We start from the raw sequence: 20,782 nt of genomic DNA on the forward strand, positions 1-20,782 counted from the left end.
ACACAGTGTTAGAGAGAAGAGTCTAATTTCTCACAGAACACTATCTAATTAAGCGGAGATTCAACTTTTGCTTTTTTTTGTATTTATGCATGATAAACAGTTGCTGTTTGGAATAGATGTTTACTTCATGGAACAATTTAGTGCCTGAAATGTTAACTGATACAGTTTATTGCCTGAAGCAGAAACTCCTAGAAACCTATGTCTTTTAAATTTCAACACTTTCAGCAAAACTTACATTCACTATGGATTCTTTTGTCTGAGCCATATCGGAAATAACTCCATCTGTAATAATGAGAAGAACAAAATACTGGGAGCCATCTTTTACTGAAGCAGCATATCTAAGGGAAGAAAAAAACCAACATTATAATAGTAAAAAAACCCTTTATACAAAGGAACTATTATGAAAAGAAGCTGTATTTTAAAAATTTGACTACTAATAGTAACATGTAAAAAGAAACATGATGCAGTGGATTTCGAAAGTAAGGACATTCATAATTAAGATGGACATTCTACTTTCAAATGAGAATATTAGAAAAATGTAACCAATACAATATTGATATTGATAATCTGCATGTGTTGAACAGTGAAAAATGGGAACTATATCACTACCAAGAGGAACATGGACAGAATGTCCTTTATAGAATCATGAGTTGTTAGAAAGTCTAAGTTATTTAACAGTTATTACCTCTGGGGAACATAGTTTAGTATGAAGAGCATACATTAATATGAAATGGTTGGTTTTATAGCACAGATAAAAATTATCAGGAATCAGCATATTGCATAATTTTTCAGAAATTTTAAAATTTTTCTGTGTGTCTTACAAAACCAGCTTGCTTACTGTTGAGCATGCTTGCAGATTTATAGTTCACATTTGTGTGCATATTTGTAAAATGGATGTACATGCACTCTGCAACCCTGGCTTAGATATTCATCCGTTCACACCACCCATAGATGCTCTTTCAAGACTCAAGCTTCTCGCTGCGCTGTACAGAAATACAAGATAAAATATATCCAGTGCCATTTCAATCCCACCTCAGCCAAAGGACCCGAGAAGCAAGTGCTCTTTGAAAATGAGCAGCTTTGGAAGATCTGGGAAGTCCTGAAAGATGGTGAGTCCATAGCAGCCTCACAGAACTTTGTGGCCTGCATACCAGAAACTAAGACTCCAGGTTCATTTATCTTCAACTTCTAAGGGTCAAAGTGTCCTATGTAGTCAAAGAAGATTTTTTTTGTGTGTGTGGAGCTGGCTGCTCAACTTGCTGATTCACTTGACAGCAGACAGTATAGCTCCTATTTTCATGAAGGCTTGGTGCTGTAAAGGAGTCAAATAGTAGAACCTTGGAGTAAAAGTAGCAACGAATAGTATGGAGTGCAGTAAAAAAAAATAAAAATATTACTCTCCATATGAATACTGTGGAATAGATGCTCAAGTACAGAATGTGACTGTCAAAGAACTCAACACCTTACTGGTTATTGAATAGGAAAGGCCTGGCTCACTTAATAGGATATGTTCTAATGATGCTCATGATGATTGCACATGCTTAGAAAATTCAAACTCTGAGTTGACACAGTGCTTTTGCAAGCAAATACTGCCAATAAATAAGATGCTGTAACCACAACATTTACAGGAGTTTGGAGGAGTGTGTGTGAAATGGAATCTACAACTCACAGAAAGCCATCACAGTCCTCCCTCTCCCTCCCCAAGATACAGATGTGTAGAAAAGCCACACAGACAACGAACCTGCTGAACTTAACCTATTTGCACGCTGGCAGTAGGGACTGGCAGTTAAATGTCTAGATTAGCAAGACCTACTGTGGAATACATTTTCACTACGATGAGGAGACATATCTCATTTTTCCACACCACTTATAATCTTTTCAATGATGACTGCAGTGACAAGGGATGATGGGTGAGTAAAATAAAAATCCATTATCCTTTCTGAGCACTTAATACTGTCAACATACCTACACTGAAGAAATGGAACAGAAATTTGGTTATTTCATATTTTCCACAGAGTAAAACATTCTGAAGTCTTTTGCAAGAAAGATCTTATATATGGAAGGGAGATGACAGAAGACACTAGACTGAATCTAGTGTAGCTTAGATAACTCTTTAGCTGGGGGAAGGACAATAAACTCATTATCTGCTTAAAGAGCTTCTGAAGAGTTCTGAGATCACAACAGGATAGTAATATCTGACATTGTTTCCAGAGATTTCGTCAGAGGCATATTTTAAGTAGGAGGGATGTGGGAAGAAGAAATTTCTTTGATGGCAGGTAGGCTAGATCACAATTTCTAGTACCATGTCTATGAGAGTCAATAGAACAGCCAAGAAGCTGAACCTTGAAGGGAAATGGCATTACTGAGAACTCGATTGGTACGTGGGTTGTATTAAGGATGATCACGCAGTAGAAATCCTCATGAAGATACTTAGCTTTTCCACTATAGTGTAATGTGATTTGTTACCAGAAGGGGTTTCCGAAGTTTGCAACAGTTTGATATTTAGACAAAAGTTCAGTGGAAGAACTACAAATGCTGGTGACAGGCTTCTGTAATTCTGGAAAAGCTGACAAATATTCCTGAGAAACAACGGTAAGAAAAGGAACTCAATTTATGTCAATGCTTTGATGGTGTTGGATCAAGAATTTCAATTTTTGCAATGAACAGAAGGCTTGATGTTAATTGCCAAATTCTGAACCAGCCAGCTCAGCTGATATGATCAGTTCCATAAAAGAAGAGCCAGAAAAGTTAATGGGTTAGATTTCAAGTTAACATGGTTAATGCAGACGCGGAATGCCACATGGATGAAATTCAGCTGTCCTAAGGATTGGCATATTTCCTCAGTCTGAACACTGCTACTAGAGAGATCCCGTCAAAGGAAAGATTAAAAGGAGAGAGCTAGTTGCTAAAGACAAGCAATGGAAAATACATGCACATAATTTGAATGGTACGATTAGAAGATGGAACAACTAATCCTAATGATAAATAACTGAAATCAGCTATCTAGTCACACTGGGGTGCACAGAAATTCTTTGCACCATAGAATATGGAAATTATTTTTCATTGGGCTGTAGAACTAACATCAACAAGAACAAATAGCAAATAAATCTTGCTACAACAATTAACTATTTTGCAAGCTTATAAATAAAAGATTAACATACAGTGATTTACACATCCCTACTGCTTTATTTTATAAACATTAGTTCTTTCTCTGTATCTATAAATAAAATAAAACCTGTTCAGGTAATTGCTCAGCTAAATTATCTGAGCCATATCATTTTTGTTATACCAACACATGGAGGTATACCATAAGTCAAGATCTTGTCTGCCCACATAAGGCAGTATTATCTTTCTTAAGAAACTTCTACAAAGACAGGAAGGGTTTTCCTTTAAGAAGTTAGATGAGATGTTGCATAACACAGCACTGTGGTTGCCCAGCGGTGGTTGCTGTACTATCACCTTAACAGTACCACTACCTGCTGGGAATTGTTGCCACAGACAGCCCTGGAAAATTCTGTTGACATTTTGAGATTAAAGGAACTACATATGCTTTTGTCCAAAGGACAAAAAAGGAATATGGCAGAGTGATCTCACAAAAATTTTCTTTCATTATGATTTCTCCTGCAATTTTAACAAAAGGTGCATCACCTGGATCACTTCTATTTCTTTTCTGCATAACACTAGCACATGGTCTTCAAACTACTCAAAGGTACAAGTTAATCATGTTAGACTGAATAAACAAAACAACTATAAATACCTTTTCCAACGTTTAGCATCATGTAACTGTTAGCTTTTTGTATGTGATAGCTGTACTGACAATAAGTTTCTGCAGAGTACCTGTAGTGACGCTTACCTGGCTACATGATTGATTACAGGGGCAAAGTTTGTTGGCCCATAAAGCTGTACAGATTTTAGACTCCTGTAATAGGCCTCCATTACACCATCAATTCCATGGCAGTACGGATTTTGAGGGTTTCCATTCTAATGAAAACAAGAAATGATTAATCACTAAAAGTAATTATGAAGCAAAATCAATGTGTAGGTTAGTAAACGCTACCCAGTGTACATTTTTAAATGGCAAGGACCTAAGCATTCTAGGATCTATTCAGAGAGTTTACTACAAATGCCCAATGTAAGTCCCACAGCTAGCTGTGAGTGTTAACTGCCTCAAGAAGGAGGTTCTAGCAGCCTCACGTTATATGCAGTCTGAACCACTGGAACTGGTTACTAGACACGAATGCTGTCCGAAAGGGAATGAAACAGCCTTTCTTACATGCGTCAGTAACAGACAATTCCCTCTGTAGATTTAAGGTATGAATTACAGGGCAGATGTAAAACTGGAATCATGTTTAGGAGCACACTTCCAGCTCAATAATTTCTTATTTTAAAAATGTGAAAAAAAGAAATGGTAGCCAGATCCTGATGTTCATACACCATGCGAGTGTAAGTTAAATTGTAAACTCTTCATTGTTTTGGTACAATGTTTCTCTACTGGAAAACTGATTTTCAAACTGGTATTAAGAGATGAAGAAAGGAACATACTCTTTGGGAACCCACTGAAAGGCTGGGACTGTAAATTCTTTGGATAGGCATTTTACTACCTATCTCCATAATGACTCTACAATGAAGATACCCATTTACAGGTGACAATACAAACATAAACTAAATCCCAGATCAATGTCAGGCCAGACAAATGATCCACGTAAGGCTTCAAACCCTTCCAAATCACCTTACTCTCCTTCATGTGCCAACAACTCATTGGTTTGATGTGCCAGTATCTCATTCTGAGGTAGAGTATACCTCCCTGAGAATGTAGAAAATGAAAGGGGATTTTTCATGAAATTGATCTAGAATGTTAAAAAGAGAGTGCTAAAAACATTGCTTAGTATTAAATGGCAGACACCTATACATGTTTATATATAAAGGACGGGAAAAAAGACTGGTTTTTCCTCTTTAAAAGCACCACAATGCCTCATGAATTAACTGAATCAATTTTAGAAACAACTTTTAAAACTGAAAATAGCCAGGAATAAGCCTGCTGTTTTAACAGTCTTAAGATTATATGTATCAATATATTTGAACTTGCTACATCCAAGTCCAAAAAAAGTCTGTGATTTAAATGAATATGTGCAATCACACCTGTTTTAAATTACTATCCATGTGGAAAACCTTTCCTTGAGATAAGACATGTGGCACTGTTTTCTAGCACAGGCTGACAGAATAAATACACATCTACAATCACCAGTCTTCTGCAATGTCTTTGCTGTTACCTATTTAAAACTCTCCTGACATACCTACACTTGCTGTAATTCTGACAAGTTTATCCTAGTCAGAGCAGAACAAAAACCTCAAAATAAGCAAATAGATAAACATCCACACTAATCACAAGCATCAGTTACAACATAATAACCTTTCTGGCAAATGCTTTTAGATTTTAGGTTTGTAATTTAACTGGCATATGGACCAGTTTCAGATTTTTTCTTGTCACCTTGGCTTATAGCCCACTTCGTCATCTATATTATCTGTAAACTAGCAGCCTGTAAAAGATAAAGAGATCCCAGAAAATGAGAGAGAACAATAATAATGAAAGGTTATCTTGAATCATGATTCACTTGCTTCTTAAGATAGATTAGCTTCAATCTGAAGTCTTTCAAGCTTCTGTTTCTTGTGCGGCTGCATCTGAGGTTAAAAATGATTGCTTTATTGCTATTTTTGGTCTACAGGGACTTCTTGACTCTGGATTTCTTTCAGTAACTTCACTATGACGAAAGACTTTGAAACAGCCTTTTAGACAAAAGAATTAGCACATTCTCTGTTCTTCATTTGTCCAGAAATTGCTTAAGACTACAACTTTAATTGCCAAAATTTTGTTGTAGTAAAAAAATTCAAACAATATATAAACATGTATTTACTTACTAGTGCAAATTCATGTGATACTCTTCCATCTGGAGGCAGTCTAGCTCCAAAACCTAGAGCTGGGAACATTTTATCACTATCATAGTCCTGAATTATTTCACCTACTGCTTTCAGTGCCATGCCATAAGCATTTAGCTGATAAGGATTCATGTAGTGCAGTGAAGTAGGCTGTGAAGGGTTACCTGTTGAAGCAAGGACCAGATTAAAACTGTATCAGTTCAAAATCTTGTCTCTTAAAAATGCTAAAAATCTAATACAGTAGAAATCAAAAGATCATGATAAGAAAATGAACTTATTTCCTACGTATATAACCATGGTTGTAACAGGTAAAAATGCATATTCTGAATACATTTTTAATAGGTTAACAGTAGTAGCTGTAAACTTTCTCAGCATTGAAAGGGCAGCAAGAAATTGTGATTAGACTTGTAAATTTGTGTCATTTTATAATATGATACGCACTTTTAAGATTAAATTTAGAAAAGCATTATGGCATTCTCAAAGCAGCTTTGGAGGAGAATCAAAACTTATCTCTGCCATACCCCACTTTAGCCTCATTCCACCTGAAACTTCTTTCTTTTGCCCCTCTCAGTGGGGTCTTCTAAGTCAGCCAGTTTTCTCCCAGCAATAATACAGAAACAAACAAACAAAATAATCAGAAAATACACAGGTATCTGCAAACTGCTCCTACCTATTCAATTCTATATGTAGCTTTTCACATTTTTATCTGTTCTGTTTGCTCTGGTTTTCTGGACAGGAACTGGCCTCTAGTCTGCTGCCCAGCAAAATGGAATCCTAATTCCAGGTGGTGCCAGGCAATACAGATACTCAATAATACAATGAAGTTAAGCAGAATACTGATATAGATACATACACATATGTACGCTTAAAACTGAACATAGCACATAAATTCACAAGATGTTTATTGTTATTCTTACCATTTGAGGCTGTGAAATCAATAGCTACTGTGAAATTGATTTGGGTTCTGTAGAAAAAGCAAATACAAATCTTAATAGTTTTACTGTTATGTGGAAAAATAAACCAGAGATGATAACATGGTTTGTGGACAAACTGTAGGACACTGAATTGCTAATACAGGAAATAAACACTGAAAATACTCTTTTATGAAGTGCCAGCCAAGAGCTACACAACAGAGCTATTTTAACACCACATTGCAAAGTTACTTCACCTTTCCTTTTTTTTTACTGTTTATGAAAAAACCTAAATCATTAATAAGGTTAACATCGATAAACATTATTAATTCATTCTGAACAGCAAAACTGATTTTTCATTGGACGTATTTTAGCCCTAGTCATGGAAGACTTTGACTAGTGAAGTAGGCTTCTATTAATCTGCTCCTTTTGTTAACAATAAAACTGTGTCTTCCATTGGATAAAATATTTGGACAAAATATCATAGCTTTTGGCAATGGATTTCTTTCATGTGAACACAGTCGATACTTTGAGCGAGCATATCAAGGAAATTCTTGGAAGACAAAAGTAAAATCTGGAAGCAGGAATATAAATATCTGTATTTGGAGCAGTAGCTAAAGAAAACCATTATTGTGAATGGATTAGCTGTTAGCATAGACTTATTGTCACAAAAATTAACCATTAGACTTTTACAGAGTGACAATCCAATTAAATGCAGTTCTGTTCTGCAACTTCCTTCAGGACAAAAAACTGTCTTTCTGGAGATAATCTCTTAGCTAGTAAGATTCTATCAGGAAAAGGTTGTATGAGTTTGAAAATTGACTTTTTACTCAGAATGAGTTATTTACATCTTCCTTCAAATTTCTGCCTCTCTGTTTGCATCTATGAATTTAAGGACCAAATTAACAACGATCAAATCTCTTTGAAAGTTACTCAACAGAATTAACTCATGCACATTTAGATTAAACATCAACAATCTGACATCTGGCCTTGCAGTAGTGTTTTTACTGCTCAAATAACTTGACATGCCCAGAGAAAATGCCATTGACTTCATAAAAAGCTGGGTATGAAAACAATTCACATGGAATCATTTTATCATACTGATCAAGGCTAACACACGCTAAGCTAGGTTACAGATGGACTGTCTCCAAAAAGCAGTAAAAGCCCACCAATGCCCACAGTATCAGGAAGAGTCCTTGGAACATGGTCAACCCGGAATACAACTAAAAACGCTGTTGCCTCAATGTGGACTTCAACAAAAAAACCAAACCAGTGAAAGCTGCTGCAATCTCTGGAAAGTTCAAAGATAGAAGCTTTATGACAGAAGTTTTCTGCCAATAATTCTGCATTCTGCTTTATGCAGTTTCACCCAAAAATTTTTAATGGCATGACAAGTCAGATTTTGTTTGATCTGTACCCAAATGTCAGGCCCTGTAGCTTCTTAATCACAATGACCTTCTGCACTGTCAGGTAGTTGTAAGAATAAAGATCCTAGGAAGTGCATGTCAACTAGTTTTCTTCCTCAGGTAAGAAAGATTAGGAAAAACAACAACCAAAGTCTAATACAATACCATTTCTAGCGTTATGCATAGAGTTCTTACTGGCACTGCTAAGCAAAACTGCTTTTGGGCTATAATCTCCTTGTACTTAGATTTTAAGGGCTTTGGTGTGGTGCAATTTTTGGAGAGTAAAGACGACTCCTCCAAGCGTTACATGTCAGACACATCAAATACAGAAATCCTTCAGCTTGCTGAAGAATGTGCAACTGAGGAAAAAAAACCCTCAAAAGGCTTTTCTTCTGCATAAGAACAGCAAAACTTATTTGTAAACTCATTTCCTCTATCAGCTATTCTGATCCAATTGGTAAGAAGAAATAAGAGTTTCATGGATTCTGAATTCAGGACAGAAGCAAGAGAAAGCACTGTTAAAAGAAGATTAAAACGAAAAATGGCTAACAAAAGTAAGAGAAAAATATTAAACCCACACCTAATGGCAAAAAGAACAAAGTCAATTTTCATGTTACTACAGGTAATGACTGACAGCATCAGTTTCTGGAGTATTCCTCAAAGCGGTGTATCTGTATTAAATGTATACTGCTCTAGATAACAGAAACCCACCTGGTAAACTAAAAAAAACCCTCCCTCCCCCATTTACAATCCACTATAAGCTGGACTATGACTATTGTCCAAGCAGAACAGTATGCACATGACAGTATCTGCCAATTTAACAACTATAAAACAAAGCAGATGTCTACATCTCCAAAATTTGTTTCCACCTGTATGCGCATCGCAATGATACTGCTACAGAAAAACATGCAAGAACTTAAACCAATTACTTGAATTCAATGATTTATAGATGACTGTACATAGATTACATTTCAGTTTCCTGAATATAGGTTCCTAAGGCTATTTTAGAGCCTCCAGGGTACTTAGCACACTATGAAATTTCTGGAAGTCTAAAATGGCATTAAATGCCTATACAATTCAGGAAACTGGATCCCACTTTTAATGCAACGGTTGCTTTGTATTATGGGAAAGTCACTCATGTCTTACAGAGAACAAGGAGAGCTAGAACAAACTCTGTTAGGGTAAACCTGCACTCTATTGCCCTACATTTTCAATGACCATTTTGTTTCGTATAAATCATACAACATAGGTATGGAGAAAAAGATGCTCCGGTGAGACCTTATCACTCTCTCCAACTCCCTGACAGGAGGCTGTAGTGAGGTGGGTGTCAGTCTCTTCTCCCAGGTAACAAGTGATAGGATGAGACGAAACTGCCTTAAGTTGCACCAGGCGAGCTCCAGATTGTATATTAGGAAAAAATTCTTCCCTGAAAGGGTGGTCAAGCACTGGAACAGGCTGCCCAGGGACGTGGTTGAGTCACTGTCTCTGGAGGTATGTAACAGGTATGCAGACGTGACACCTAGGGACAGGGTTTAGTGGTGGACTTGGTAGTCCTGGGTTAGTGGCTGGACTCAATGATCTTAAAGGTCTTTTCCAACCTAAATGATTCTACGACCCTATATTAAAAACATCTCTCCTAATATGTTCTCATGGAAAAGAGACATAGGAGCCTAAGTTAAAGACGACACCAGTGTCCTCTGAGGAAAGGAATAATAAATTGCAAAAAGGTACAAAATTAAGGTCAGTCATTGTAGTCAAAATTTTTAAAATGTACAGAAACCTTTTTTGAACACAAAGCTGGGTCTTTCAAACAAACAATTAAACCTCAAATTAGTACCACTGGAGAAAATATTTTCAAAAGCAGCTGTAATATTGTAAACCTGTATTTTGTTGAAAGATTATTAAGAAAAGCTATTAATTTCTCTATTTTTTTAACTTTTATTAATGAAAAAATTAATAAGCGGTAACTAAAAAATTGATCCAGGAAGGCTAATTTAAAAGCTGTGTGTCATGAAAACATTAGATACAACTATTTTAGAAACCAAATGAGATGACTGGGAAATTAATCTGGATGACATTTTAAGAAGTGTTTTCATGGTAACTCATGTTAGTCTAGAAACAAATTAAATGTGATGAATCTATCTGAAAGTCTACTTTTCTGTTTTTATCTCTATGACATGTTTATTTCTTTTTAACAGACTAATTCTTAGGCTGTATCAAGTACACGTTATTAAGTTACTGCTATTATCAACAGATTAACCTTCATAGCAACAACCTTTTTTTTTAATGACTATCCATTACCATACACAAAATACAGTAATCGATAGTCATTTAAAAAAAAGGTTATTGCTATGAAGGTTAATCTGTTGATAATAACAGTACCTTAATAATTAATCTATTATATATATTTTTATATTTATATATTATATATAAGTTTATATATATAAAAATAAAATATATTTTATAAAAATGATTAATTCAGAATAAGGATGCTCAAAATCTAAAAAAGCATGTAAAATAGAAGGCTTCAAGACAATTTTAGGTGCCTGATTTTAAAACACAACAAGATAACAAAACTGATAAGGAAATTCTTTGGCTAAGGCTGTGTCCCTGCTTTTCCAGCTATATAGTTTTCCAAAGAGCTCATGACACTCGCCACATCAGTGTTGTTGCAAAGTCACGAGGCTTTGCACAAAAGCCACTAAAGCATTGACACCTGGCTAGGCAGGCTGAGCTGCTGAACGTCTTTTCCCAAGGGAGAACTCGGGCAGAATACCCAAGCACAACAACGTGCCTTATGGATTTAGAGCTGGATGGCTCACAACTACGCTGCCAGAATTTAGTTGGTATAGAAAGACATGATCTATTTGACACCTGGACAGGTGATTTTATCCTATACTACCATAAGAAATGAAGAAAGTGTCTTAAAAGGAACAGTAATCTTCACCTCACAACCACAGAGCATTCATTTTGTTTGTTTCTTTGGCAGAGCAAGGCGAAATCTCTTGTCTTTTATAATAAGAGCTCTATCAGCACTGGTATACATAAGGGAATAAATTAAGCCTGGACATAGGTTTTAACTAGGCTTGAAAACATTTGTAATGAATAGGGTTTTTTTAAACAGTACATTGGAAAGAAACATGAGTTTCCTCCTGTGACTTCAGAGTGACAACCAGCTGCTCTGTTAGCAGGAGGGAGCTATTATTCAACATTTGAGGACCAATTACTGTGCAGAACTCTGCAATGGAGCTAATGGAGTAACTAAGACTACCAAGAAGCTGTATCCCTTCCACGGCATTTTAAGTCCCCAGTGACAGTTACTTCATAATTTCCCCTTTGCATATGCTTGCTTGGCCAAATGTTGTATCAAGATAAAGAAGATTTTTCTGATAAAGGCTCAACTAGGTCTTCCTTTTATATAGTCTAATTACTCCTTATTACTCTCCAAGGATACAAGAAATATATGGTAAAGCCTCCAAAATATATAGTTATGACAGCTGTTGCTTCATAACTGTACCTCACACCAGGTCTCCTCCAAACATCAAACAGACATGCCATTACATGTTATGGTGTACTGGTTGGATGAAAACAGCTGTCATGAAAGGAGTTCTAGATTTCCATTTTGACCATCAATGATTCAATGCAGTGCAGTTAAAAATGTATGTCCAAAGCCCTTAGAATCCAAAGAACATGCATTTCCAAAAACCTGCATGAAGGTAAGGCTTTTTATATGGTGGGAGGAAAATATTTCCTCTTATGCTCCACTAACCTGGGACAGAAGAGATGGCTTAATATTTTTGAGGTCCAAAAGGATTCAGCTCCTGAATTTCATTTATTTACAAGTGCCTAGAGTAACCTGTTAGCTCACTCCCTACGCTAATCAGTCAAACAGCACAGAAACTCCAGTGCAGCTTTTTGGTTCCTTGTCTCTCTTTCAGACAAAACCAGAGCAGACTATAAACTAACTGCTTGACAGTCATTCCTGTAATTCCTGTATTTCCAGGATAAATTCAACTGCATTCCTCTTCAAGGCCATATCCCTTACATTCCTGAGCTTTGTTCATGTATTTGGAGGTGTTTTGATAGGAATATATTATTAATTGATAAGTGGCAGGAAAAATCTGATTTTGAAATACACATCAATTTTTAGCATAATGTACCCATTTTAAATGTGGGAAGGTCAGTGTGGCAAAATATGTGACTAAGTATCAAGATGTAAGGAAAAGCCAGCTACTAAGATGGCACTAGTTGATTTAATATTCGGATGCAAAAGAGACATCCACCTCTTTCCTGCCATACTGCTATAAAATCCAGTGTTATGTAGTAAAATGAAATTAGACTTTACAGATAAATTTCTATTTCATTCTTCAAAGCTCTTCAGAAAAACAAGAATCATATTGATGATCCTTATAATGGAATATCCCGATTAAAGAGATGCAGACTCAAAACATAAATGAAATCAATACTGCAATCCTGATTTGTCGCAGTTAAAGCTGTCAAGACTTCCATTAAATCAGGATTAGTTCTAGCCACCTCAAATCAATTACAAAGGAAGTTCTGAACGTGAAGTATTTCATAAACATCCCTTTATGGAGGAGCCAATATTGTGCCTATTGCAGAATTGGTGTTTTCTTCTCCTTGCCTTCCTAAACTGAAGAAAAACAGGGAACTAACCAAACAATTTTGGAGGACATACTTGATGGCAAAACAGAATGGTTAATGACAAAACCTTCTTTTTCCCTTCCTTCAAAATCTGTCAGCTGGATTGCAATTGATATGCAGTAGTATTAAACGAGATGAACTAAGAAAGAGAGAAGCCAAGAAAATGGCTCTGAGTCTCACCTTCCTGGTCATGTGTGCAAAATGGCACAGTTGCAGAAAGGTAACTTGTATACAAGTACTTCTACAGTTTTTACTGGCATATACATAGAAATAACTGTATGAATCACTAAACAAGATTCTATATAAAATAATTAAACTGTAAGTATTACATGCGTTCAAGCACAGAGTGTTCTACTGAACTATACTCTTTTTATATACAAGGGAGGAAAAAAGCTTAAGTGGTAATTATTAATATCACAAGTCTTCCTTGACTTGCAGTTACAGAGATGTAAACAAAATATCACTAAGAACACCCAAGTATTATATATATTCAAAATTTCTGTTGTTTGTCTATAGAATGTAGATAATTAGGTTCATTAACTTGTAACATCTCAGCAAGAAAGGTGAAAAACGACCCTGAAAAGCTTACATATGCACCCACTGTGTTCTTTTCTTTCCAAATTTAGATATAAAACTTAATGCCTTGGTTTCTTATACACATTTCTTGCGGACATGAATTTTGAAGGAATGGGGAATAAGATGGTTATGGCATATATGAACAACACACGTCAAAGAACAAACAGTTACACTACAGGTAAAACTGTTTCTTCATGCATTTGTGTATACATATACTTCATTCACTACAAACTTTTGGTAAACGTGGATGGATGGCCATTTTCTTTGTTAAAGTTGACAACAGGAATGTTCCTGAGAAAGGTAACAACAGCCCTAATAAAAGTAACTCGTTTCGCTCAAACTGTAGGATTCTTTGCTAGAAACAGAACACTTGCACAAATCAGAAGGGTTCCACAACAGATCGACCATGACTGTTCATACAGAAGTCACATCCAGAACCTTAGTGCTTCGAGTACTCTTCTGTTACCTCAAGCAGCTGACACAGGGACTCAAAGCAGGCACAAGCCATAGTGATAATTGGAAATGGACTTAGAAACACAGAAATAACTGGTTTCCTAACCATGGCAATCTAGGTGCCTCAGGAACAGCTTGTCAAGCAAATGTGCTGATAGAATTCATTATCATAGAAAGAGTTGATATAATCTTCAGGTGTTGAAGATGCAGTAGTAGTACCTCGACAACAGGCCTGATCTATATGAAGAAGTTCTGCTTTGCTAATATGTAACAGATTCTAATGCAGTCAACAACTGAATGAAATCGTCTTTCAGGAGAAACTGTAGGATCTAAAGAGTGCAAACGGAGACAAGAAGTATTCCGGTAGCAATGCTTCCAGTTAACTGAACTGGACAGGTAAGGATATTAATTCTAGAACAGCTTAATAGTTTGCAGTCCAGAAGCATCCTGGAACAAAGTGCCACAGTCCTGAGTGTACTAAAAAGCTCTTTAATGTCCCTAAACAAACTCAGCTTGGCCCTCCACCACATGCCCCCCATTGGCTTGGGAGCCCCATTTCAGCTCAGCCTTCAGCCCCTGCCTGAGAAGGGGCCATACGTCATACGCCAGAGGAGTATAGGTCTCCAGCTCAGCCAAGCCCGTGCCTGGCCGTGGACACCGTTAATCCAGATCCTGAATCAAGGACTGAATTCCTGGCTTGACCACTCTGCCTTGTCCACCACAGGCCTGCCTGGAAACTGCTGGACCTGATCCTGACCTGGATCTGTGGTTTGCCTGCCCAGCCTGACCTCGGTCTGCCTCATCACTACAAACTTCCCTATGATCTGGACTCGTAATTGAACCCGGCCCCAACCTCTGGGTCTGCTCCGCTTGCCTTGCCCACGTACTGTACAACTGGGCCCTGGGTGGTGAGATCCTGCCCTGCCAGCTGTGCTTCCCAGCTCCACTCCCAGGTCCCCAGCCATCCTGGGGAGGGAGAGCTGCTCCCTGACACAGCCCATCCCCTCCACGAATCTGTCCCACTAATTACATGCCTTGATGGTGGGCCTAAAGGACCCTCTAAAGGTCACCTATAACCATACAACATTGTAATAATATGAAACAATCAAATCTGAAATGATACAGAGGTTCTGTGTCCTATCCAAATGAGAAAATCTGCTCGGCCACCAAAGAGCAAGCAAACGGACAAGTCAAATCACAAATTTCTCCAAAGATATTGAATAAGAATTTTAAACAGAATTATTTCTACCTCCATGTTAAAAACCCTAATTAAGCATTCCCATTTTTAAGTACTATGCATAAAATATTCTTGTTGGGTTTAATCTTAATGAGCCAAAAGACACAGTGTTTTGAGATATACAACAGACTGAATTCACCCTTAAATGAAAATATCCCTTTTTTTTGGATGGAGATTGAACAGCAGTGAATTTGGATTTTCTACCTTTAGAATTTAACTGTTTGGGAGAACTGAAACATCAAAGAGGCTATTAGTCCTTGAGAGAGAAAAAAACTATACTGTGCAGCGGCCCATCGGTTAGGCTCAACAGTTTGGAGTACATCTTAATGACGATCCATCCCCTTTGCAAGTTATCCTTTCAGTATGGAGTGCAACCTCAGGTTGTGTTTTTTCAAAACCCCGAATGCAATAGCAGTCGGGATAGCTTACTGACAGTTCTCCTGTAGCTAACAATTACGATTGGGGGCATCACTTTAACTCAGTGAACTTCAGTGATAAATGTGTTAGGAATAAACCTTGAGCATATTCTCATCTGCAGGATTACCACCGTTGGAAACAAAGGCAAAGCCCTATATTGCTAGTGTCAAAACACAACACAGACTTCTTTTTTATTTCAGCTGAAGCCTGGTTGAAGACTGGCATAAAAAAAAGTAATTTCTTTCTTCACATGTAATCAATGTTCTAAAATAAGCGTGGAATGTATATTCAGACTGTATACCTCAAAAATCCATATTAAGTGCCTAGGAATGTATAACAAATTATTTCCATTTATCTTGGAGAAGAATTGTGTTCTAGCAGGGAGGTTAAGAACCAGGAATTTCTGAGATTCGATCCCATTTCCAGGCATGTTCTAGGGTAAGCCATTTGATGCTTCTGTCTCTACTTCCCTTTTGGGAAAATGGCGATAAATAAGAAAGAGAACACGTTACACATTTTACATAATTAGTATTGCAAAAATGCCCTTGCAAAGGAAAGGCTCTAAATAAATCAAAAGTTAGTATAATCAGAAAAAATAAAACAGCATTTAATAATTTAATAGTATATCAATAATTCCCTTTCGGCTAATCCAATTTTCACTGGCTGGTCAGAGGTCATTATTCAATCTCAGTTTTTTTAGAACCAACACCAATTCCAACATTATAAGTGAAGTTCCATAACTTAACTTATGTCAATAACTATCTGCAGGTTTTATGCAGGAAAGTACAGCCTCTAAAATGAGGAAACAATACAGTTCTTTACAGATACTACTTAGAATCATCATATGCAAAGTACATACACAAATTATTAGTGAATTACAATGAGACTGTGAAAAAAGGAAAGGTTTGTTGCCAATCACATACCCGCCTTTAATATAGTCAAGGAATGAAACTTCTGTTTCAATTAGGAAGGAAAGCAATGTTACCTGAAAGCAAATAAAAGAGAGTCAGACATGAATTGTCATTTCCCAGTTGAACCAGTAGAGACATAAGCAAAATGTTTTTGGAGTTGTATCATTAAGATGTGGTTTCCTACAGTATTAGAGGAAAAAAAAATTAAAAAAAAAAAAAAAAAAAACAACAACTATTTCAATAGGCCGTTCTTGAAAGGGAAGAGATAAATTTGGAAGTCTACTACAATTGCCTTTTTTTTAAGCTAAAGGATGGAAGACTGTATTCCAGGGCAGTCTACCAGATATATGTCTTCTGATCACTGTGCACTACATCTACACATGAATATTACAGGCTAGATTATAATGCATCTATCCTATGAGTACTTCAACACCATTAAAAGAACTCAATTACAATTATTTATGTCATTTCTCACCTCACATTAAAAGTGGCATTGAGTATTGATGCAAGCCAAGAATGCAAAAAACTAGTAAATGATACATATATATATATATGAAATATATTTAAAATTTTAAAGTGGAATGAATAAAGATGCAAAGAAAAAAATTTTCTTCAGTCCCAGCTTTGCTCATTCAGAAATGATAAAGTCAAAAACACAGACAGTGGTCTGAGGGTGTGACTGGCACCCCCAGAACATGAGTCATAGAGGTATAAACTCAAATGGAAAAGATCCTGCATTTAAGATCATCACATATTACATAACATTTATGAAGCAAAGAATTAAATCCAAACTATTTTTGTTTTATTTACAAAGTGACACAAAACTTTCTTACAACATAAGTGCACCAGGTAGTCAGTGAAAACTGTTCAAGTAACTGTTTAAAGCAAATTCACTGATAATAATACAAGGAATAAAAAGAGGATGGAAGTTTGTCACAAAATTTGATTTGCCTTTAACTGCAGCAAAATATAAAACCTGAAAATATTCCTATGTTGTAAACTTGGACTCAGAATGAGACTATAGGTAGTAATTCTGTCCTCTATCCTACTTCCTTTGTCACAAGTTCTCTGTGAATCTTAGTGACTTACGAAGTCTAAAACCATCAAATTACCCTTCTAGTTGAGAACAGAAGACCGTAACAAAGTTCTACCAGACTACCAGTAGTCTTGCATATAAGACTGAAATATCTGCATTTTCCCACTGGACACAGTCCTTTTAATGGTTAATCTGTTATTACGGCTGGTCATCTCGTTCCTAATTAGTTTAAGTAAATGTTTTCACTGAACCTGATTTAAAAAGGTAAAAACCAGAAACACACAACATCCTTCCAAAGCAGCCAAAGTGTTTACTTTCATACAGGCATTGACTATCAATGTTCCAAGTTTTATACAGTGTATTTTAAGTTTCACTACTTTGCTTTGTTCAAAACTAACCATGTATTCTGAAACATTTCTGCTTAGTATGTAGTTTGCCTGTCTGAATTAAAAATGACCCTTTCTGTAATAATGAATTAAGAAGGCTACTGCATGTACATAGTTCTTAAAAGCAGCAGTGAGCTAGCAGTCAATGATCTATACCCACTTTACTTAAAGTTCTCCAGAAGCCAACTTCCTCTTAGTGAGAATGATGTTCTTGGTACCTGGCTTGAAAATCTAGAAATCTGTGGGATAAGGAGTATCCTGGGTGAATGACAGGAAGAAAAAAACCCAAAACTGCAGGCAAACACATCGGAAAGTGACCATTTGGAGAAGCATAAGGAAAGCCTGAAGGACTAACAGAAGTAAGGGTAAACGCGGACAAAGAGGATTTGATAAATAAAAGAAATTACGTTACAAAACCGACAGTAAAGAACACTGGCAAAGAAGGAAAGTTGCTAACAACTGTTTATTGGAAATTTGCATGTAAATTGAAGCAACAGATAAAAAGACATAGTTGATTTTGTCTGTCCAAACAAGAGTAAAACACATTCTTTCAAATGCAGACAGGTATATGTGAAGGTCTTGAAATACTTTAAACCAAAATCAATAGGGAAATTGAATATGTAAATACATTTTTTAATCTTCTGTACCCTAAGCCAGTTTTCATATCTACAATTTTGAGTACAGTTACTTTTAGTATTGATTTAAAATAATCGCTTCTGATAAGTTTATTACTTACTCATATAGCATAATAGAACTTTATTGTAACATGCTGAATTGTAGTAAAAGGAATATGTTAGCAAAAATAAATTATCTAATGAATCAGATCTTATATGGTAAATTTTCACGGACAAGCAGCTTCTGCTTATATTTTACAATTTAAAGCAGAGGTATAAAATGAGTGTTTATTTTCCTACTGGTGAACAGACTTATACAACAATGTGAGAATGACAAAACATTCCTTCAAGACTACAGTTCAGAGTGAAAGTACTCCTACTGACTGCAGTGGAACCGTTCACATGGAAAAAACCCCACATGCTGGATGTGTTTTCGAACAAAATATCTGATTATGTTTTCCAATACACAGTTCTTCAACGTTTATCTTAATTTCTTTGTAAAAGATGTTTCGAACATCACGGATGCCAGAACACGGAGCTGAGAAAGTGCTGAAGGGAATTATTCCCATTGCTAGCAAAAGGCTTGTAAAACCGAACATGGAATATGAACAAAAGGACATTAAACTCTCATCCCAAACAATACTAACAGGTCTTTCAACAAAAATTCACAAAAAACTGTTGGTAATTTAAAATGTTGACTCTTTTTGGCTTAGCCATGATAAGCATACTGGCTTCTACTGACGCTAGCTCAGCAACTAAATTTAAGAAGAAAATTTACTTTTAAAAGTGCAGATCTGTTTCACATTAAAAATAGTGTGTAGTCCAATAATTTCAAGAATTTTACTGAAATGTTGGTATAACTCATTTTGGAAATCATTGGCAACTTATCAGCACACTTGGACACAGCTTCTATCAAACTCTTCAAATTAAAAAAATCTGAAAATAAATGCGGTATAACAGTAAGTATTTTATTGTTGTGGCCTTCACAGAAGGTTCTATTCTAATCCTGTTAAATTACAAGTCAACTATACTCCATTTCAATAGAAAAGCATCCAGTAACATAAAATATATTTACTTACTGTTCCAGAATTAACATACTTTTTCTTTTTTCCTTTTTTCTTTGGATTTATTACCTAGAAACACAGACACAAATATTAAAGCTGCATGATTTATGATTCAACATAAAGATAAGTGTTAAGATACTTTGCAGAAAGTAGTCTATTGTCAATGAATTCTAAATTTATTCAGCATACTGTTTACTTAGGCCCCTCAGTGCTGGGTTATATACATACTTGAAGACAGACGAATTTATCTTCATGGCACCTGCTAGGTAAGACAGTGTTGTTAGTCACATTTGACAAATAGGGGACTGGGGCAGCAGAAGGGAAAGTGTTCATTAAATCTGAGTGCTCAGTGAAACACGTCTTTGATTTTTTACAAGATTCTGCATTTTTCTGCATTCCTGATTCCAGTGTTTCAGTGTACTGTGTCACTGCTTATTCATCTCACAATACACCTCTTCGCATTCCAGTTAATGTTTCCATCTTCTCCTCAGTATTATCTGAGAAAAATGAGAGCTGTTCTAGTTTCTGTGTTTGGTGCAATGACAGGCTGACAGGAAGAGCAAATGGGGGGACAGATCACACTGTGCCAGAATAGAAACTGGTCAGTAATTTCATGAAAATGGCACATGTCACCACCTGAGTGATGTACAGGAGTTGTGGGTGCTCAACGCACTCCCCATACACAAGAATCTTCATAGAACTGGACCACAAAGCCTTTAACAGTTTTCTCGAATGTCTGGAACCTATACAATTTCTCACTGTCGTCAGCAATAAAAATTGATTCCCTTCTGAATACCTACCCATTCAAAGGCAAGTCTCAGTCAGTCTCATTGCATACACATTAAAACATACTCCTGCTCTTTTCAAAATTGCACGTGGAATTGGAAGCAAAACATTATTTTGTTTATTTGGCCGATCAACTATCTCCTACGTAACTAGGAAACTTAAATCCTTGCGGCTTACTGCCAAGTTTTACTGTAAAGTACTAACAGATGTTCTGTGAATGACAAGGAACGAAAACATTCCCAGCTGAAATTTTAGTCACTAAACTGCTATAAAATATTTAAACAATTTTGCCTGAAAATTGGAAACATAGTAATACATGTCTTCCAAAAATTCTCTCCACTCAACCAAAATGAATTTATATTTAAAGGTCACAGAAATGCTGTGCAATG

At 36.2% G+C, this 20,782-nt stretch overlaps 1 protein-coding gene across 1 annotated transcript in view; it reads right to left on the reverse strand.

The window, feature by feature from the left end:
• Positions 1 to 20,782, reverse strand: part of CPNE8 (copine 8) — a 109,968-nt gene that overhangs the window by 17,272 nt on the left and 71,914 nt on the right. Inside the window, 6 exon segments of the mRNA XM_040594032.1 lie at positions 236 to 338; positions 3,854 to 3,981; positions 5,917 to 6,098; positions 6,852 to 6,898; positions 16,520 to 16,581; positions 19,623 to 19,676. Of these exon segments, the coding sequence (XP_040449966.1) occupies positions 236 to 338; positions 3,854 to 3,981; positions 5,917 to 6,098; positions 6,852 to 6,898; positions 16,520 to 16,581; positions 19,623 to 19,676 (576 nt within the window).

This window comes from Falco naumanni, chromosome 5, assembly GCF_017639655.2.
Source record: "Falco naumanni isolate bFalNau1 chromosome 5, bFalNau1.pat, whole genome shotgun sequence".
Taxonomy (NCBI): Eukaryota; Metazoa; Chordata; class Aves; order Falconiformes; family Falconidae; genus Falco; species Falco naumanni.